Raw genomic sequence first — 16,443 nt, 5'->3', positions numbered from 1 at the left:
TCTTGGAAGGTGTCCCATACCAACCCCTCCTGTGGCATGGGGGTTGGAACACAGTGATCTTTAAGGTTCCTTCCAACCCAAACCATTCAGTGATGATACTATGAAAATATTTTCCTAATGCTCTAAATGGGTCATGTTACACATTTTTATGAATTGTCCTTACATGTGACTGTGCCTTAGGAACTGCTGAAGCAGAAAGCGAAGCTTAAGGTCTTGGTTAATGCACTAAGATCTTCAGCTTGGAGAAGAGGAGACTGAGGGGTGACCTCATCAATGTCTACAAATATGTAAAGGGTGAGTGTCAGGATGATGGAGCTAGGTGTTTTTCAGTGATAGGACATGGGGCAATGGGTGTAAACTGGAGCAGAGGAGGTTCCATGTGAACATCAGGAAGAACTTCTTTACTGTGAGAGTGACAGCACTGGAACAGGTTGCCCAGGGAGGTTGTGGAGTCTACTACGTTGGAGATATTCAAGGCCCGCCTGGACAAGTTCCTGTGTGATGTACTCTAGGTTACCCTGCTCTTGCAGAGAGGTTGGACTGGATGATCTTTTGACGTCCCTTCCAACCCTTGGGATTCTGGGATTGTGTGGTTTTTATAGCTTTTAAAAAAGCAACAGCCGTGCAGTGGGTATAACTTACAACTTTTTCCTTTATGAATATCTGTCTTGTCCCCCTTAGTGTACCTAATGAAAGTCAATTCCCCTGATATTGTTTGACATGTGTTTACTCCTTTTTGCTAGGTTTAACTTCTTGATGGTTTACATTTGTCATACAGTGGCCTAAATATATCATTCATACAATGAATGCATGTAGAAAATATGCTTTTTATAACAGATCCACAATTATTTTAGGAAAACTTTCCCTGGTGACCTTTGTTGTAACTAAGATAACTTTTTGTCTTTTTTTAACAAATAAAAGTATCCAGTATGATCACGTACATCTGATCTCTGGCTTTGTATACATGTCAGTAACCAAATGTAAGGAACCCTGGAGTGATCTACAAATAATATAGTATTAAAAGCAGTCTTCAATGTAGTTGGTTTTAGTCCTTTCTGTTTGGTGTCACCCCTGCAGTGTTCATAGGAGTTAGAGCTCTTCTCTACAGTGTTTTGCTTTTTCCTGTTAGTTTAGTAGAAGAATGTTACAATACTTCTAAGTGCTCATCAGTGTGTTGAGATTGGAAATTCTCATTCACCATTAGTTTCTAATATTTTTGTGTCATGGTCTAATGTAATCTTGCCCTTAAGCTACATAACTCTTTTTACTACTTGCTTAAGATTCTTTTGGCGTTTGTTTGCTTGCACTGAACAACCCAAGCTTTCCTTGCTGTTCTATGCCTTGTTGGCTATTGTAAAAGCTCTTATCTGTGTCTGCTTTAGGTTTGAGTTCAGTTGGTTTGTACACAGCCAGCTTAAGGCTGTACAGAGGGTTTTGTGAGATCTGTTTAGATTCATGTATGAATGTTGCTCATTTTCTTGTCTCAGTTTAAAAAAATACTTAGCCAAATAGGGTCTTGGATCACACTGTTACAGTATGTGATCTCCATCACACTAGTGGCTCAGTCTCTCATGACTGCTTAAATGCAGGATTTCATCTCTAGTCACCTCCATTTTAGTAATCTCCATTTAGGAACGTTTGCTTGTCCCCCTAAGTATGGAGACCGCCCAAACCCACAAGGCTAAAAAAAAACAAAACAGTCTATAAGGTTATATTTCTATCTTTAATCTTCATAACCTTATTAATGGAGACAGTGTTGCTGGAGCCTGGTTTTCCCTTACAGCAAAAAAGCAAAGATTGTCTTTAAACCTTCAGGATTTGGGCCAGGTTAATATTAATATTATTACTGTGCAGTACGTCCTTTTGGCCATATGCCTAGCTCTAACGCTGTGAAGTTTCCTTTGTATAATCTTGAACTGTTTTCCATCTATTCCACAAAACTGGTATAGAATGCACAACTCTTGTCCCCCACCACCCACATAGATGTGTACACACAGTCTGATATCTATCAAATCCAGGTAGATTCAGAACACAAAGTCATTCTTAGGTGATGATTATAAAAAGTCTAATGCTTCTCTTGCCTTCACCCACCTTCAGTGTCTTGTTTTCAATGGAAATAATCTACCATTGTATTGAAGGCCGTCAAATTCCTGGATGTGAAAAAAAAAACATTTAATGTGGCAAGATGTTCTTTACAGCTTTATTTGTACTTGTGGTTGGACTCTGGAGACATCAGCAATGAAGAATCCACATTACTTGGAACTAAAATATGAACTAAGTCTGCTATGATAACACAGAACTCCAAAACATGGTGGTCCATGGGCCATCTCATCTAACCCAGAGGCTTAGAGCTTCCTCCAGTTGTCACATGTTACTGGGCGTTCGGAGCCATGTCTTCCTTCAGTAATGTATAGCTATGAGGAAACTTTTCGTCACATTGAAGAAGAACTTGGAAAACACTTTTAGTCTTTAGTAGGTTGGGAGTAATGAGCTATCAATTAAACCTCAGAGAGATAGAGACACGATAAGCTGTGGTGGTAGTTTTTAAAGACTCACAGTATTTTGAGTGAACTGAAGTTTTCCTTTCATGAATTCTTGCCCTATAAAACTTGCTGGATTACCATCTGCTGTCTCAGATTTTATAGGGAAGTAAGAACAGTTGAAAGCAATGCAGAACTAATGCTAATAAACATTCTGTGTTGCTTTCAGCTGCATTCACATCACTGCCATCCCTGGCCCCTAAACAGCTTAATTTATCTGCTTTCCTCTCTCACTTCCAGGTTCCCATCTGTTAGTTCCAAAGGCTACTTTGTTCTAAGAGGAGAGATGTATCTGCAGTAGTCTGTGCAACCCCTTGTAATTTGCTTCTTACTGCTGTTCACTGCTTTCCTGTTTGGTTCAAGGCAATGTTCCAGAGATAATTCCCCTCAAAGTATTCTTTCTCTTCCGGACTGGAACACCAGGCCTTGTAATATGTGAATACAATTTTCAAGAATGCCCTCTAAAACATATCCAGTAAAATATATTAAATTTGCTGCCTTGTACCTTGTTGCATTAATGCAGTATCTACACGTGGCAATTTTCATTGCTTCTGACTCCAGATAGTGTATCCCTCATTCTTTTGTGGTCTCCCTCACCTTTTCTTGAGGTTTTTTTAAAAACGTGTCTCAATTGTGCATGATTGTTTTGAAACATCAGTCTGCTTGGAAAAGTGTTCCCAGAGTGGTCTCTTGAAAGCCCACATGGATCTGCACAGATTCTCCATTGGTTATGTCGACTGGAAAATAACAGCGGCAAATAACCATATGTATTTGGCTGTACTGCAGGTATGGTGAGAGCAAATCTTGTTCCACTTTGGAAATCTTATAGCTTAGATATATCTCTGATGGTTGATCTTTTTCCTTGAATTTGCTTCGCTGCTAATCTCCTGTCAAGAGGTAGTTATTTTTAAGGCTTTGAGCAGATTTTTATCAGATGGATTAATTTCTAATGCCACATAGTGCCAAAGCCATCAGGTTAAGCACCATTTTCATTAGGGGAGAACAACTGCTCTGTAGCATCAGGCAAGACCAACCTCCTGTGGTTAAGCCAATGCTTATGGATATCACAGAATTTAATTTTATTTATTTTTTTAAGTAATTGCAGCAATAAGGCCCTGAGGAAAAAGCATCCTCTGTCATCTGAAAAAATGTTTTGGTAGCTCAGCTCCGAGTCTCTTAACTGCAGAGTGCTTCTTTGGAGCATGTAAAGTTGCTGAGTCTGGCAGGAGAGATATTCCTCAGAGCCTAATTTTCTTGTTCACTGGTACGCAGGACAAACTTGTTCAAAAAGTTTTGGGCTGCAGGCAGATACTTTTTTTTCTTCTTTTTCTTCAGGCTAGAACATATATACTTGGAGTTCCAAATACTTCAGACTGAATCAGTCAGATTTTGTCAGCTCCTCTCTAGTGGTAGCACCTCCTTCATTTGCCCAACGACAGTGTACTGGGATGCGTGGCTTTCTGCTGTCTTCAGAAGGCTTGAAATACATCAGGTTCTAAACAGGGACTCTGTCATGCCTAGATGTCACTGCTGCTCGTTTCCATTCTGCTGTGGTGGCTGGGAATTGCTAGTTGTCTTAAGAGTCAACCTTGCAGTGCTGATATGCCCTGACACAGGTGTGAAAGCTTTGCAGCAGCAAAGAACTCCTCCACTCTGCACCTAGCTGCTTCTTCCTGTGTCTGCTGAGAGCTCCAGCCTGTATGACTGGATACTGCTTGGTACTGGCAGCTAAACCACATCTTTGCTGAAGCTCACTGCTGCTGATCTAGATACTGCTTTCTAAGCAAGAGAGGTTTTTGTGAAAGAGTAATTTCCTCAGTATTCACAGCCTCCAAAGGCAGGCTTTATTTCAGCTTGCTTTCTGAAGCAATAAGTATTAGAGATGGGAGAGCCCCATGTGAATGAGAAGGAATGAATGTTTCAAAACTGGTTTTGTATTGCTTTCTGAAGCAGTGCTAATGTGTGTATAATGTGAGTATAAACCCTATATTTTAAAAAGGAAAGAAAGAATGATTTTTTTCTTTTTGTGGGGATAGCTGAACAGATGACTAGAGAAATCGGATTTCCAGATGGGGAGCATAAACTCCACTGTAGCTATGAGATGGTTGGCTCTCTCAGCAGATTTGGAGAAAACGTGTTTCCATACATAGATTCATCAGTATCTCAATCATTTGCTTGGAAGAGCAGCTTCCTCAATAGAAGTGCTTGAATGTTAATTTATATACTGCTTTTGGCTGTGCTAGAGTTAATTTTCTTCATAACAGCTACGATGGTGCTATGTTTTTTGAATTTGTCATGAAGACAGTGTTGATAATGCACCATGTCTTGTTTATTGCTGAGCAGAGCTTGCACAGTCAGGGCCTTTTCTGCACTTCACCCCCCCCCCCCCCCCCCCCCCCACCCCCCCCCGCCCCCAGCGAGTAGGCTGAGGCCGCTCAAGGAGTTGGGAAGGGATACAGCCAGGACAGCTGACCCCAACTGACCCAAGGGATATCCAATGCCATATGGCATCATACTCAGCATATAACAAGGGGAGAAGAAGTAGGAAAGATGGCTCATTCAGAATGATGCCATTTGTCTTCCCAAGTAACCCTTACATGTGATGGAGCCCTGCTTTCCTGGAGATGGCTGAACACCTGCCTTATAATGGGAAGTGGTAAATAAATGTTTTGTGTTGTGTGCATGGCTTTTCCTTGATCTATTAAACTGTCTCTATCTCAACCTACAAGTTGTCTCATATTGTTTCCTATTCTCTCCCCCATGCCACTGGGGGAGAGTGAGCAAGTGTCTGTGTGGGGCTTAGCTGCCTACCAGCATTAAACCATGACATTTAGTAACGGCTCTACTGGAGTTCATTAAAATGCTGCAATATTAGTAGCAGTGCTCAGGGAAAGGATCCAGGATAAACCTCTAGGATAAGTTGCTTTAGAGTCTGAGATCTGCAAAGGGCAGTTAACTTTGTCTCATTATATTGCTTGTTTCTACCTACTTTCTCTAGTTGTCCTCTGAGGAAAATAATTGTGGATTTTGTTTTTCTAGCTGTAGAACATCCTGGCAAGGGAATCTTATGAAAATAGTAATGTGTCGGTGTCTGTCTGTCTTTGAACAGCAGTCTTAACCCATAACTTTCAAAATTGGTTGTGCTTGCTTGCTTACTTGATGGAGGACATCACTGCAGCTTGTCACAGGTATTTTCATGTCACTGAATGATGGATAAGTGTAGAAAAACAAACATTTAGGCTTCATAAGCTTTCTGCACAAGTATCTCTTCAAGCTTACACCTTACCATAGGCCTTTCATAAGGACACTGATTTTTATGATATTATTATGATTATTCAAGAGACTGGACACAAGCAAAAAGTGTTCATGTATGCTAGTAAGAGTTAAAAAAATGTCTAACAAGACATTCTCCCCCACAGTTAGTAATTTATGTGACTATTGAAGCATATCACCAAGATACACATGGAGACTTAAGTTTGTCCATCAGGGAATGATGGCTCAAGGATGAAAGTGATTTTATTCAGTAGTAAAGGAAAGCAATTTATTGAAGACAGTTACCCGATGATAGTATGTTTTTCTGTTAGGCTGTAGTAGGAGCCATTTTGATAACATTGTAAGTCGTTTTCTTGTGACAAAATTACTTTGTTAAGAATCTCCACTGGCTTGCTTATATGGTCTCCATGCACTGTATATTAAACTTAAAATTGGAGTTAAGAGAAAAATTTTTCTTCAATTCTCTCTTTTTTTTCTTTAACCCTCCTCCTCCTCCCATCCCACAATATCTGCATGACTGATTAGAATTCATGAAACTGGGGATGTTTAAAAACTTTCTTAGTATTACTTGATATTTTCATATAATACGTAATTTCAAGTGTTTGAGATACGCGTGCATACATATACTCGTCAACCAAACTATCATCTTTATATCATTTATATCATTATATCATTTGCATATATTAGTTTTCTTTAATCAAGTGGTGCTTGCATTGAGTAACTAGTAGCAGATTGCCAGTGTCGTCAGAAAGGGGTCTACTTCTAGTTTTTCTATGCGATTGAATAGTTGTAACTTACTGATTGTGATTCAATTGCAGTGCCTCTGTGCCTGAAGAGACCTGCATTTTGAGCAGCCTTATAATACTTGTGTAGGAAGGTTTTAAAAGAAATTTAAGAAATTAATGTGTGTATAGTCTGTAAATGTACTGCATAAATTTATTGCCAAAATGTATTCAAATAGAAGACTTTAAAAGTGACCTTGCTAGTGAACTCTGGGGTTTTGAAGCTGCTTTTCTGACTGAAGTTTAGGACTCTTAATGTACTATTTTCAGTTTTATGTGTGAGAGGTATGGACTACTAAAGACAGATTTTTTTTTTTTACCCCACAGTGTTCATAGGTAAAGTACTGAAAAGACTCTATCCTGAAACTTCATCATCTTCTCTTGTGCATACTTTGAGTGGAAAAGAGGGGGTAGTTCTTGGAAATCTGGGCTCGGAATCCAAAGAGAAAAGTTTGGATAATGTTCAGACTTCAGCAGATGCTAGCACATCAACTGATACATCCTGCAAATCAAGTCAAGGTGAGACTACATATTCTTTTTTTCTGATAATACACTTTTAAATATAACTACTTGTCATGAGAGCAGTGTAGTATCTACTTTTTTAATTTATTGATACCAACAGAAAAACTTGAATACAACTCTAGTGGTACTTAATAACTAAAAAACTTGAGGTCAGTGCATAATTCCTGTGAAAGACAAGAAACAGTGTATATGCATGAATGCAGCATTCAGCAGCAGCCAATATAAGACTTCAGTATAACCTATAACTGTCTCTGGTGAAATGTCTGTGGAATAGTGAGAAAATTACTTATACTGGTAGAACTCTGCTGTTAGAGATACTTCTAAACATTGGTGGGAATATGTGATCCAGTGCTTTGTCTTGCCCTCATGTGGCAACAGAAGGCCCATGAGGAGCGTAAATCCAACAGAAGTCAAGTATCAGTTCAGGCACTATGTTCTGTTAGGGTATGTACCCTGCTGAAGAACATTATTTTATGTCTGTTTATGCAATCAAAGTGGTACATGAATATTTTGACAGATAAGTAAAAGTCCTTTTTCAAATGGGTTGTAAAATGTGGATGCTATGCCAAAAGATGGAGGAGTTGCAAAATGAGGTAACTGTGTTATTACTTGGTGCAAGGAGCCTTTCATCCACAAGTATAGAAGTGTGAGTTGCTTTGTGTTGCAGTTCATCTAAACCCAAATTTGCCAATACTGAAAGATGTCATTAAACTGTCTTGAAATAAAAAGGCATGTTTCCTGAGGGTATAAAAAGCTTTCTTTACAGGAGGTGTTTAGCTAAACCTCACAAACAAAGATTGCAAATGTGGCCCAGGACAGGAGACTAAAGTCCTGAAAGAAGTGAGTAAAATGAGTGGTAGGATTAGAACCCTGTACTACATAGGAACAGATACTTGTCTTGTTCAGGGATCTGCTTGTTAGCATCGGATGGAGGACTGGCCTGAATTACAAAGGAACTCTGGAGAGCTGGTTGATCTTCAAGAATAACCTTCTCAAAGCACAAGAATGGCTCATTTTGATATGCAGAAAACTAAGCAATTGTGGCAGGATGCCTGACTGAGCTCAGATGTGTCAGGGAACAGCAAGGAGAAAGGGAAGGAACACTAGCTGTGGCAAGACAGGCACAGGAGCTGTGCCAGTACCGTGGAAGCAGTCCTACAATACCAGAAAAAGGACATGTCTGGCAACAGTAACCAGGCTCAGCAGTGTCCCATGACAGCAGGCAAGTCTATAGTGACAAGGCAGGCCCAGGGTCAAGCCACTGGGGAAAGTCTGTGTCAGGGTGTGCATCAATTAGGGTATAGGCACAAGCATGGCTGCAGTCTAGCTCAGGCTGGGATCTGCTTAAAAGCCTCAGCTTAAAAGGAGCTCCTGAGTGATGTGATGTGAGCCCTTTTGGAGGTGGCTTCTTAGAGGTCTTTCATATGCAGCTTTCTTCACAACAGTCTGGATGAACAACTGTCATGGTTTAAACCAAGTCAGCACAGCTCGTTACACACTCCCCCCCTTGCTCCCCCAACTCACGGAGAGTTAGGAAGGAGAATCCAAAGAATGTAGCTCCCACGGATTGAGATAAGCACAGTCTAATAGCTAAGGCATAACACAAATCACTCCTGCTACTACTACTACAAATAATAATGATAAAGCCAATAACAAGTGAAGAGAATACAACACCTCACCAGCCACCGACCCATAACTCACCCCACCCTGCCTGACTGAGCACCAACCAATACCTCCTCCATCCCCCCAGAGCTCCAGCCCTTCCGGTTTTCTCCCGGTTACATCCTGGGTATGATGTGCTATGGTATGGAATACCTCATTGGCTAGCCTGGGTCAGGTGTCCTGCCTCTCCTTCCTCCTAGCTTCCCCTCCTCCCTGGCAGAGCATGAGCTCAGAAAAGGCCTTGGACAAACCAAACATTTGAGCAGTAACTCAAAACATACTTGCTATCAGCAACTGTTCCCAGCCCGAAAGTCAAAACACAGCACTGCACCAGCTACCAAGAAGGAGAAAAATGACTGCTACTGCTCAAACTGGGACAACAACTCTGTGATATCAGCGACCTGCCATAAGTACAGGCAGTTAAGGAGTTCTGGGCCCTTACAACACAAAAGTACAGAGAAGGTGAAAGTGGGTATTTATTAGCTACCAAAGAAAAATACAGAGGTGTTGCCTGAGTATGCTGGAATGGAGTTATGAAGGCCAGAGCTCAGCTGGAGCTGAAATTCATGAGGGGGTGTAGAAAAAAACAAGAAGAGGGTGGGGAGTGAAGGGGAGTAACTTTTCTGATTATTTTATTATTTTGGTTTTTATACCTAGTTCCTAGTACAATATTCAAGCTAATTAAAGAAAAGCATTTGATTCAGAATCCTAATACAGGTAAAAATGTAGCTCATGGGAAAGGGAAGGAACATGGAGCAAAAAGAACAGTTCTGTGTTTAGGATTTTCACAGTGAAGCAACAAGCATGTTCTTAAAATTAACAGCAAACTGACTGAGCTTGTTTTCTGCTGGAGGCAAGCAAATCCTATGGTAGTACAGAAGGGGTTCTGCCTTGAGTGATGTTCTACAAATGTATACTTAAAAAAAACAAACAAAAAATGCCTTGAAGAGGGTTGCAGTGATAAACTTGTAGGAAAAAGAGAAATCAGTTGCTGTCTGTGAAACCAACAATATTTTAACTGTTCTTCTCTGGCTGTGGTTTCATTTAAATTTAAGGAGGTCCTGCATGAATATTCATTTACATGTTGTGATTTTATAACATTGGGCACTGAAAACATGTCTTTAGTGAAAACCTTATAAGATTTGGAGCAACAAGATGTGTGGTCTTGCATGAGGAAAAACATGAAGGCATTGACTGAATTTTTTTGTTCGTGTAGTATTTTAAGTAACTTTTCTTGTACACCAAAGGTTATAGGCATACTTAGGAAACAGCTGATCTTTTCAGTAGCAGTAGTCTAAGATGGACAATGGAAAATTAGGTAATTTTTGTGTGTGGATACAAATTCCTTTCTAGTTTGAAAGTGATTACTTCAGTCCTACAAAATGTACTGAATAATTTAATTTAGTGTCAATAAGAAACTAAGATTCTTTGAAAAGAAGTTGACTTAAGTCCAAGTATTTTCTAGGATTAAGTAACAATTTTAATATAACTCATCACAATGTTCTACTTGCCTTTAACAGTTATTTTCAAACTGTGAAAATACCATTACTGATTTGCATGAGCTAACACCCCCCAGAGTCTGATATTTATTGAAATGCAGTTTGCAGCATTGCTGTTGAAGCATAACAGGGACTTATGCCCATAAAATTTAAATACCATACTCTGATGTCCTGTGAATATTTGCATTTCTGTTCCTTTTTTGAGATCAAGTTGAAGTTGAGATGCTTAGATATATAGAAGATCAGGACCCATGCTAGTGACTGGTTCTCATTTAATTTTGAAAGATCAATAATTTAGTATCAGAAAGGGTTGTTCCATAAAGCTCCTCATATGGTTTTGGAACTAAAGCTTATAGTAAGAATAACTGGAGATTGAAGAAGAAATCTGAGGGACACTGTTCTTTGTGACTACAGAGTGATCTTTTGAGTGCTAATTGCTTTTTTTTCTTAGCAAGGTGGTAGTTCTATTAGGGATTGAGAAATTATGTGGAGGTGCCACACTTCTGAACCCTGAAGAACTTATGTGTTATCTCTTGAAAATAGAATTACTTTTTATTTTAAATTACTTAAACCCAAAAATACCCAACCACATGCCTGTGGCCAAAATTTCCATTCAAGGGCATATTAAGATGTACTTTCCCTTTGGATTGTCCTAAATCATATTTTGTTTTTATGCTGTTCTACCATTGGTGGAAAAAAATGGATGTGACTAAAATAGGAGTTCCTCCCTACCCCAAGGCAATTAGATAAGCCTTGCTAAACATTTTTCCATTTGAGGAACTTGACTCTTCCATTGCAAAAGCTATAGTTCTTAATTTCAGAAGATGGAAGAAAACAGTTTTTCTTGCTTCAACGTAAAATTTAAGAGGTACTAGATAACCAGCTTTATTACCTTAAACCATTTGAAGATAAGCATACGTGTAATAAACCTGAGCCTTCTTGGCAGACAAAGTATTAAAAGGAGAAATAGAAAACTGAAATGTCCTCCAAATAAGAGAACTTAATTTATTTTTTCCCCTAAGCTTGCAAAGATGCTTCCAAGTCCAGTATTATAAATGCTTAAAAACTTGTTGTACCACAAAAAAATAGTGTCTGGCAAAAGACTGAGAAAGCATTTCTAAGTATGAATTACTCATTTGGGCATGGGCTTTGACTAAGTTTTGTTCTGAGGATTGGTTTTGTTTGTTTCTGGCCCTTGATAGGTCAGGATCTACTTGCAACAAGGATTAATTTCATGGAGGGTATTTCTCTCAAGGTCTGCAGTTGTGTGATACTTTAACATCTCATCAATCATTTTTAATATCTTTAGATATTCAAATAAACATTCATGCTTCTGACTAGATACTTGCGAACTGTAGAGTTGGCTCTTTTAATGGCCTCCTTAGTCTCAGGCCTTTTTCTTGGCCAGAATTATAACCACTTTTTAAAGGACTTGGGATTTAGCAAGAATGTGTCTTTAGCTAAAACAAATTTAGCATCTTCCCTATAAAAACTAAAATGTAAGAGTTGTTGAAGAAGGATAATTGTATGCAATTGAAATGTGTAGCATTCAGATTTTCTATAAATTATATAGAACAAAGCGTATATATATATATATATGTATATATGTACATGTATAGTGTAAAGCATGCTGTTCCACTTTTAGGTTTTGTCTTTTCCCTAATTCTGAGAAAGGAAATTGGAATGAAGAAAGCCTAGTGTCTCGGATCATTTGGAGACAACCTGTTTGATCTTGTTTTGTTTCCTTAATTTATTTGATTAAAAGGTAATGTGGAAAAATGCTAAGCTGTTACTATTCCTAAGTTTTAGTGGGTTTGGTGTTTTTATAAATGAAAACATGTTGTATAAATAGATAAAATGCAATTTATTCCATATTTGTTAAATAAATATCTATCAATTGTGAAATATCCCAGCATTGTTATCCTATTTGAGGAATTCCTGTCAAAAAAAAAGTGCAGCTGTGTAATTTGCATAGTTGTTTTTTTGTTGTCCCTCTTAATTTTTCTATTAAAGTTATTAATGCTGACAGTACATTGTGTTTAAGACATCATCACTGGAACACCTGGACTGCATCCTTACTCATCTTATTCCTGTCTTTCTGCAGCCATATTATGGAAAACTTACACTTTTAACAGAGGTGCCCAGAAGACAGAACTTGTCTAAAAAATTTGCCTGGACAGCCCTGGCTTTTAGTTGGTCAAATTGATGAAGTGCATGTACTTCAGAAATTATACTCCAGCAGTACCTAATGCAATAAACAGCTTCAGAATTGTTAAGCAATTCTGCTTCTTTTTAGTTAATTACTCTGAAAAGCTGTCTGTTGTGAATAAGCTAAAGAGCAATGCAGGTTATAATTATTATACAACAAAGTGTTGTCACACGCTCCTGTATTAGTCTCTCAAGGGTTTAAAAATTCTCTCATTACATGCTGTATTACAGTGGCATTCTACTGTGAAAATGGGATAGATATATCCAGAAGTATTTGACTGAAGACACCAGCCTCTGGTGGCTGTGGTAGGAATGATGCCCAAGCAGATTTACAAGCTGGTAGCTGTATGCCTGTGGGGAATGTAGAGATCTGGGGTTTGGGGGGCAGACACACAAACCACAAAGAAAGAAAAAACCCTGTCTCTGCTCAGACTGAGTGGGCTGCATGTATAATATCTCTAACTTCTGTTGTGACAGAAGCAGCCTTGTAGTTCAGTCTCCAGCTCCCCTAGCAATGCTTTTTTGTTATTACTTTTTTGTTATTACTTTTTTTTTTACATTTTTTAATTTTTTTATTTTTTTCCTGCTGGTTGGCAGATTCTTTCCTTTTCCAGTGTTCTCATATATATGCATTCCTCATTCTGCTCTTCTGCATCTTCATTTCAAACAGCTTAGCTGTCATGGAGAAATCTGCTGGCCTCTGTGATAACTGAAGGCAATTTAACAAGTAGTTCATCTAGTATGTAGCGGTTGCCTAATTGGAGTAGAAAATGCCAGCTTTAGCTGCAAGTGTAAACAAACTCTAAGCCTAAATGTAGCCAGCTGCAGGAAAACTAATTATCTGGAGAAAGGAAACAAAGATGGCTTGTGTAGGGACTTAATAAAATGGTTGTGTTTCAACTAGAGAAGAGCTGATAGACAGTCCTGAGGTGGCTCAAACTGTAGCATAGTAATTGTGTGTGATAATGTTCTCATTGTCCGCCTTGTCTCCCTGTTTGAAATTATTTTGATGTATTGATGACAAAACAGGCTGTGTGAGATGCTTCTCATATTCCCATTTACACTAGGGAGTTTATTACTTATACTGCCATTGTCAAAATCATAGTTCTGAGTCAAATTTCATGTTTTCTGCTCTTAACATGCTAATTTCCTACTTGTCTTTCTACCAACTATACCCTGTAACCACTATCTGAAAAGTGGAAATGCTTATTGGGACTTAGTACTGAACTATGTTCTGGGAAAATGATTTTTCATATTTTTTGTGCTCTGGGGGTTTGCATTATTTTTGTATGCAAACAGGAATGGGCTCTTGCTGATGAATTCCAGTTATAGAATTAAAAAAGTGTATGTGTGAGTTCAAAACCTTAAACTTTGTTTATGTCTATTCTGAAGAGCACATCTGTTTATTTTCTGGTCTAGTTCCAGGTAAGTCCCAGTAATGACTTAATCACTTAATCAGTGAGGGTAATTACCTAATTGCAATTTACACATGGTCTTTTAGATTCAGTGTTGTTGCTTTTATTCAATATATATATAAATATATATATAAATATATATATATACTGACAGGGATGTATTTGGCTTTTGAAAAGTGTGTTGAACAAGTAAGATCTGCAGTACTAGAAGAAATAATTGAGCTGAGTACTAACTTAAGATAGCTTTATTCTCCTGTTTATACAGCTAGAATTCTTAGGCACTTAATCAAAATGTTGCCTATAATCATGCACCAGGACATATGAGACAGTGGAGCTTTTCAGTAATACTTAGCTGGTTGTTGATTTCATCATTACCTCATATATTCAACTTTCACATAAAATAGCTTGTTAGCACTTTTTGAATTGGCTGTCTTATAATCTTCAAATTGACACCTGCCTGTTGTCAGATTCTGCTCTGCAAGTGTTCTGTTTCTTGGTTTCCTTGATCAGCGTTTTTTCCCTACTTCAGTCTCACTTTGTATTTTGCTTTGTTTTCATTACGTTTTCCAAGGGAATGTAGATATTTTAATGGTTCATAGATAAAAATTCTTCCTCAGATGATGAGTGAGAACAAGAAGAAGAAGAATTTTCACTTCTTTTGTTTAATCTGGTTTTCTTTTCTGTCTGATAAAGAATGTCTGCCACTTCTAATGTAATGAAACTGAGGCTGGGTTATTATGATGCTAACTCCTGTCTCCAATAAAATAGATCATCATACAGCCTTTCTAGGTGTTCAAAAAAATCCCTTAGAATTAGTGTACCTGTGGGAGGTGCCGAGGGAAGAAAATTTGAGCTCTTTTGTTTGACTTTTTTGTGTGGTATGTTGGTTTGTTTGTTGGTTGTTTTTTTTTTTTTGGGGGGGGGGGTTGATTGCTTGGTTTGTTTTTTTTTTTTGGTTGGGTTTTTTTTTGTCTGGTGTGGGGTTTTTTGTGTTTTGTATATTTATTTTTTTAATGATTTCCCTTTAGGCTTTGTAAAATAGGTATATCTTTATTGACCTCAGTTTCCCTCTGTTTTTGTTTTCCATCAAGCTGATGAAGACAATGATGAGGAAGTACTGAGGGTTTTCTCAAATTGTTTACTTCTTCTTATGCTCTAGTCCTCTGAGCATCAAGCCCCCTCCGCAAGTTTGACCATGTTACTTTAACTGATAACTTGCAATTATTCCATTGGAAATATTAACAGAAACCAGAATGGTTTAAAAATGTGTTTTAAATAAACAAGAATAAAAATGCTTGTAAGGTATGAAAACAGTTACCTGTTTGTTTGGGTTCTTTTGGTTTGTGGTTTGGCTTTTGTTGTTTTCCTTTATATAGGTATATTTAATGATGTATGGCATAGTTTGAAATAGGAAAAAAAACCCAACTTTGTATTAGCTTTTAGATCATATTACACCTGTTTCAGGTCTTAAGAAAAAGAATTCCTGATGTTCATACACGTGAGACACTGATAGGGCCTGGTATTGAGTGGAAGAGAATGTTAGTTTTATACTGAAGATGTAATCTACACCGAAATAAATACATAGCCATAGAAAGTGTAAGAAGTGCAAATGTGTTTATGGAAATAAACTACTAACCTTTAGAGTGAAAGAAAGCTTAAGACAGTGTGGTAAAATGCTATCATATGGGAAAGACTTACCTGAGCCTGTAGAGGAGATAAATGAGACAGCTTTGAGAAATAAGGAATTGCCAAAGTAACCTGTTACAGGTGTTTGAACCTGTAGATTTTAATAAGATGGAAAGTTAATTTGAATTGCAAAACAGAATTTAAAAACAGAATAAATAAAATCCAATGTAGGCAGCTTTTCAAAGGTACAGAAGGCTTAACAAAAAAGTAACTAAGTTGGCAATATTTGTAGAAGTATTTGAGACATTCAATACAAGATGAGTGTATGGATCATCAATCATTTGAATGCTGTCATTACTCCTCTTTCCATTCTCCTTTCTAATCGTACTTATGTTTGAACAGGAAGGCTAAAATGTAGCTTGTCAAATATTAAGTAAACCCTTCTTTCAAGAAATATTGCAATGTGCTTAGTTGAAAAGGGTTGGGAATCCATCACACCAAACCCATGGGCAGCACTGAATGACTGTATCTAGTTTCACTGAAAATATAATTGCCTTAGTACATTGGAAAGGACAAATTGTAATGCAGGCAGTCAGCTACTCCTTTCCTCTTGCTTTCTCTTCAGTTTGCATGCTCTACAGGGGAGAGAGCTGGGGGTTGCGGCTGTAGCAATTGGTTCCAGACCCCAAGCCATAGGCAAACTTTAGCTCCCTAGGGATGTGCCTACTGAAACTTTGTACTCATCTGAGCTTCTGAGAAGCCTGGTGGTCACAAGGACTGGCTGCCTATGATCATACTCTGGTGGGATCATCCATGTGATAAGTGGTGGAAGTCATCACAGGCCAAGGAGCCAAAGGCTATGGGTAGAAAAAGAAATTTTCAGTCAAAAGTAAGTCTTGCAGAACTAGCTTTATTT

The 16,443-nt window shown here is 38.2% G+C and overlaps 1 protein-coding gene across 4 annotated transcripts in view; it reads left to right on the top strand.

The window, feature by feature from the left end:
- ERICH1 (glutamate rich 1) overlaps positions 1–16,443 on the top strand; it is a 99,771-nt gene that overhangs the window by 11,023 nt on the left and 72,305 nt on the right. For all 4 annotated transcript variants that reach the window (XR_004549502.1, XR_004549501.1, XR_004549500.1 and 1 more), the window contains exon 2: positions 6,923–7,114. Coding sequence is in view for 1 of the 4 variants with exons in the window: in XM_034061127.1 (XP_033917018.1) it covers positions 6,923–7,114 (192 nt within the window). In the remaining 3 variants the exon portion in view is untranslated. The remainder of the gene's footprint in view (positions 1–6,922; positions 7,115–16,443) is intronic.

The sequence above is a fragment of the Melopsittacus undulatus genome, chromosome 3 (assembly GCF_012275295.1).
Source record: "Melopsittacus undulatus isolate bMelUnd1 chromosome 3, bMelUnd1.mat.Z, whole genome shotgun sequence".
Taxonomy (NCBI): domain Eukaryota; kingdom Metazoa; phylum Chordata; class Aves; order Psittaciformes; family Psittaculidae; genus Melopsittacus; species Melopsittacus undulatus.
The sequence above is the reverse complement of the archived record's forward strand: the minus strand, read 5'-3'. Positions and strand labels throughout refer to the sequence as shown.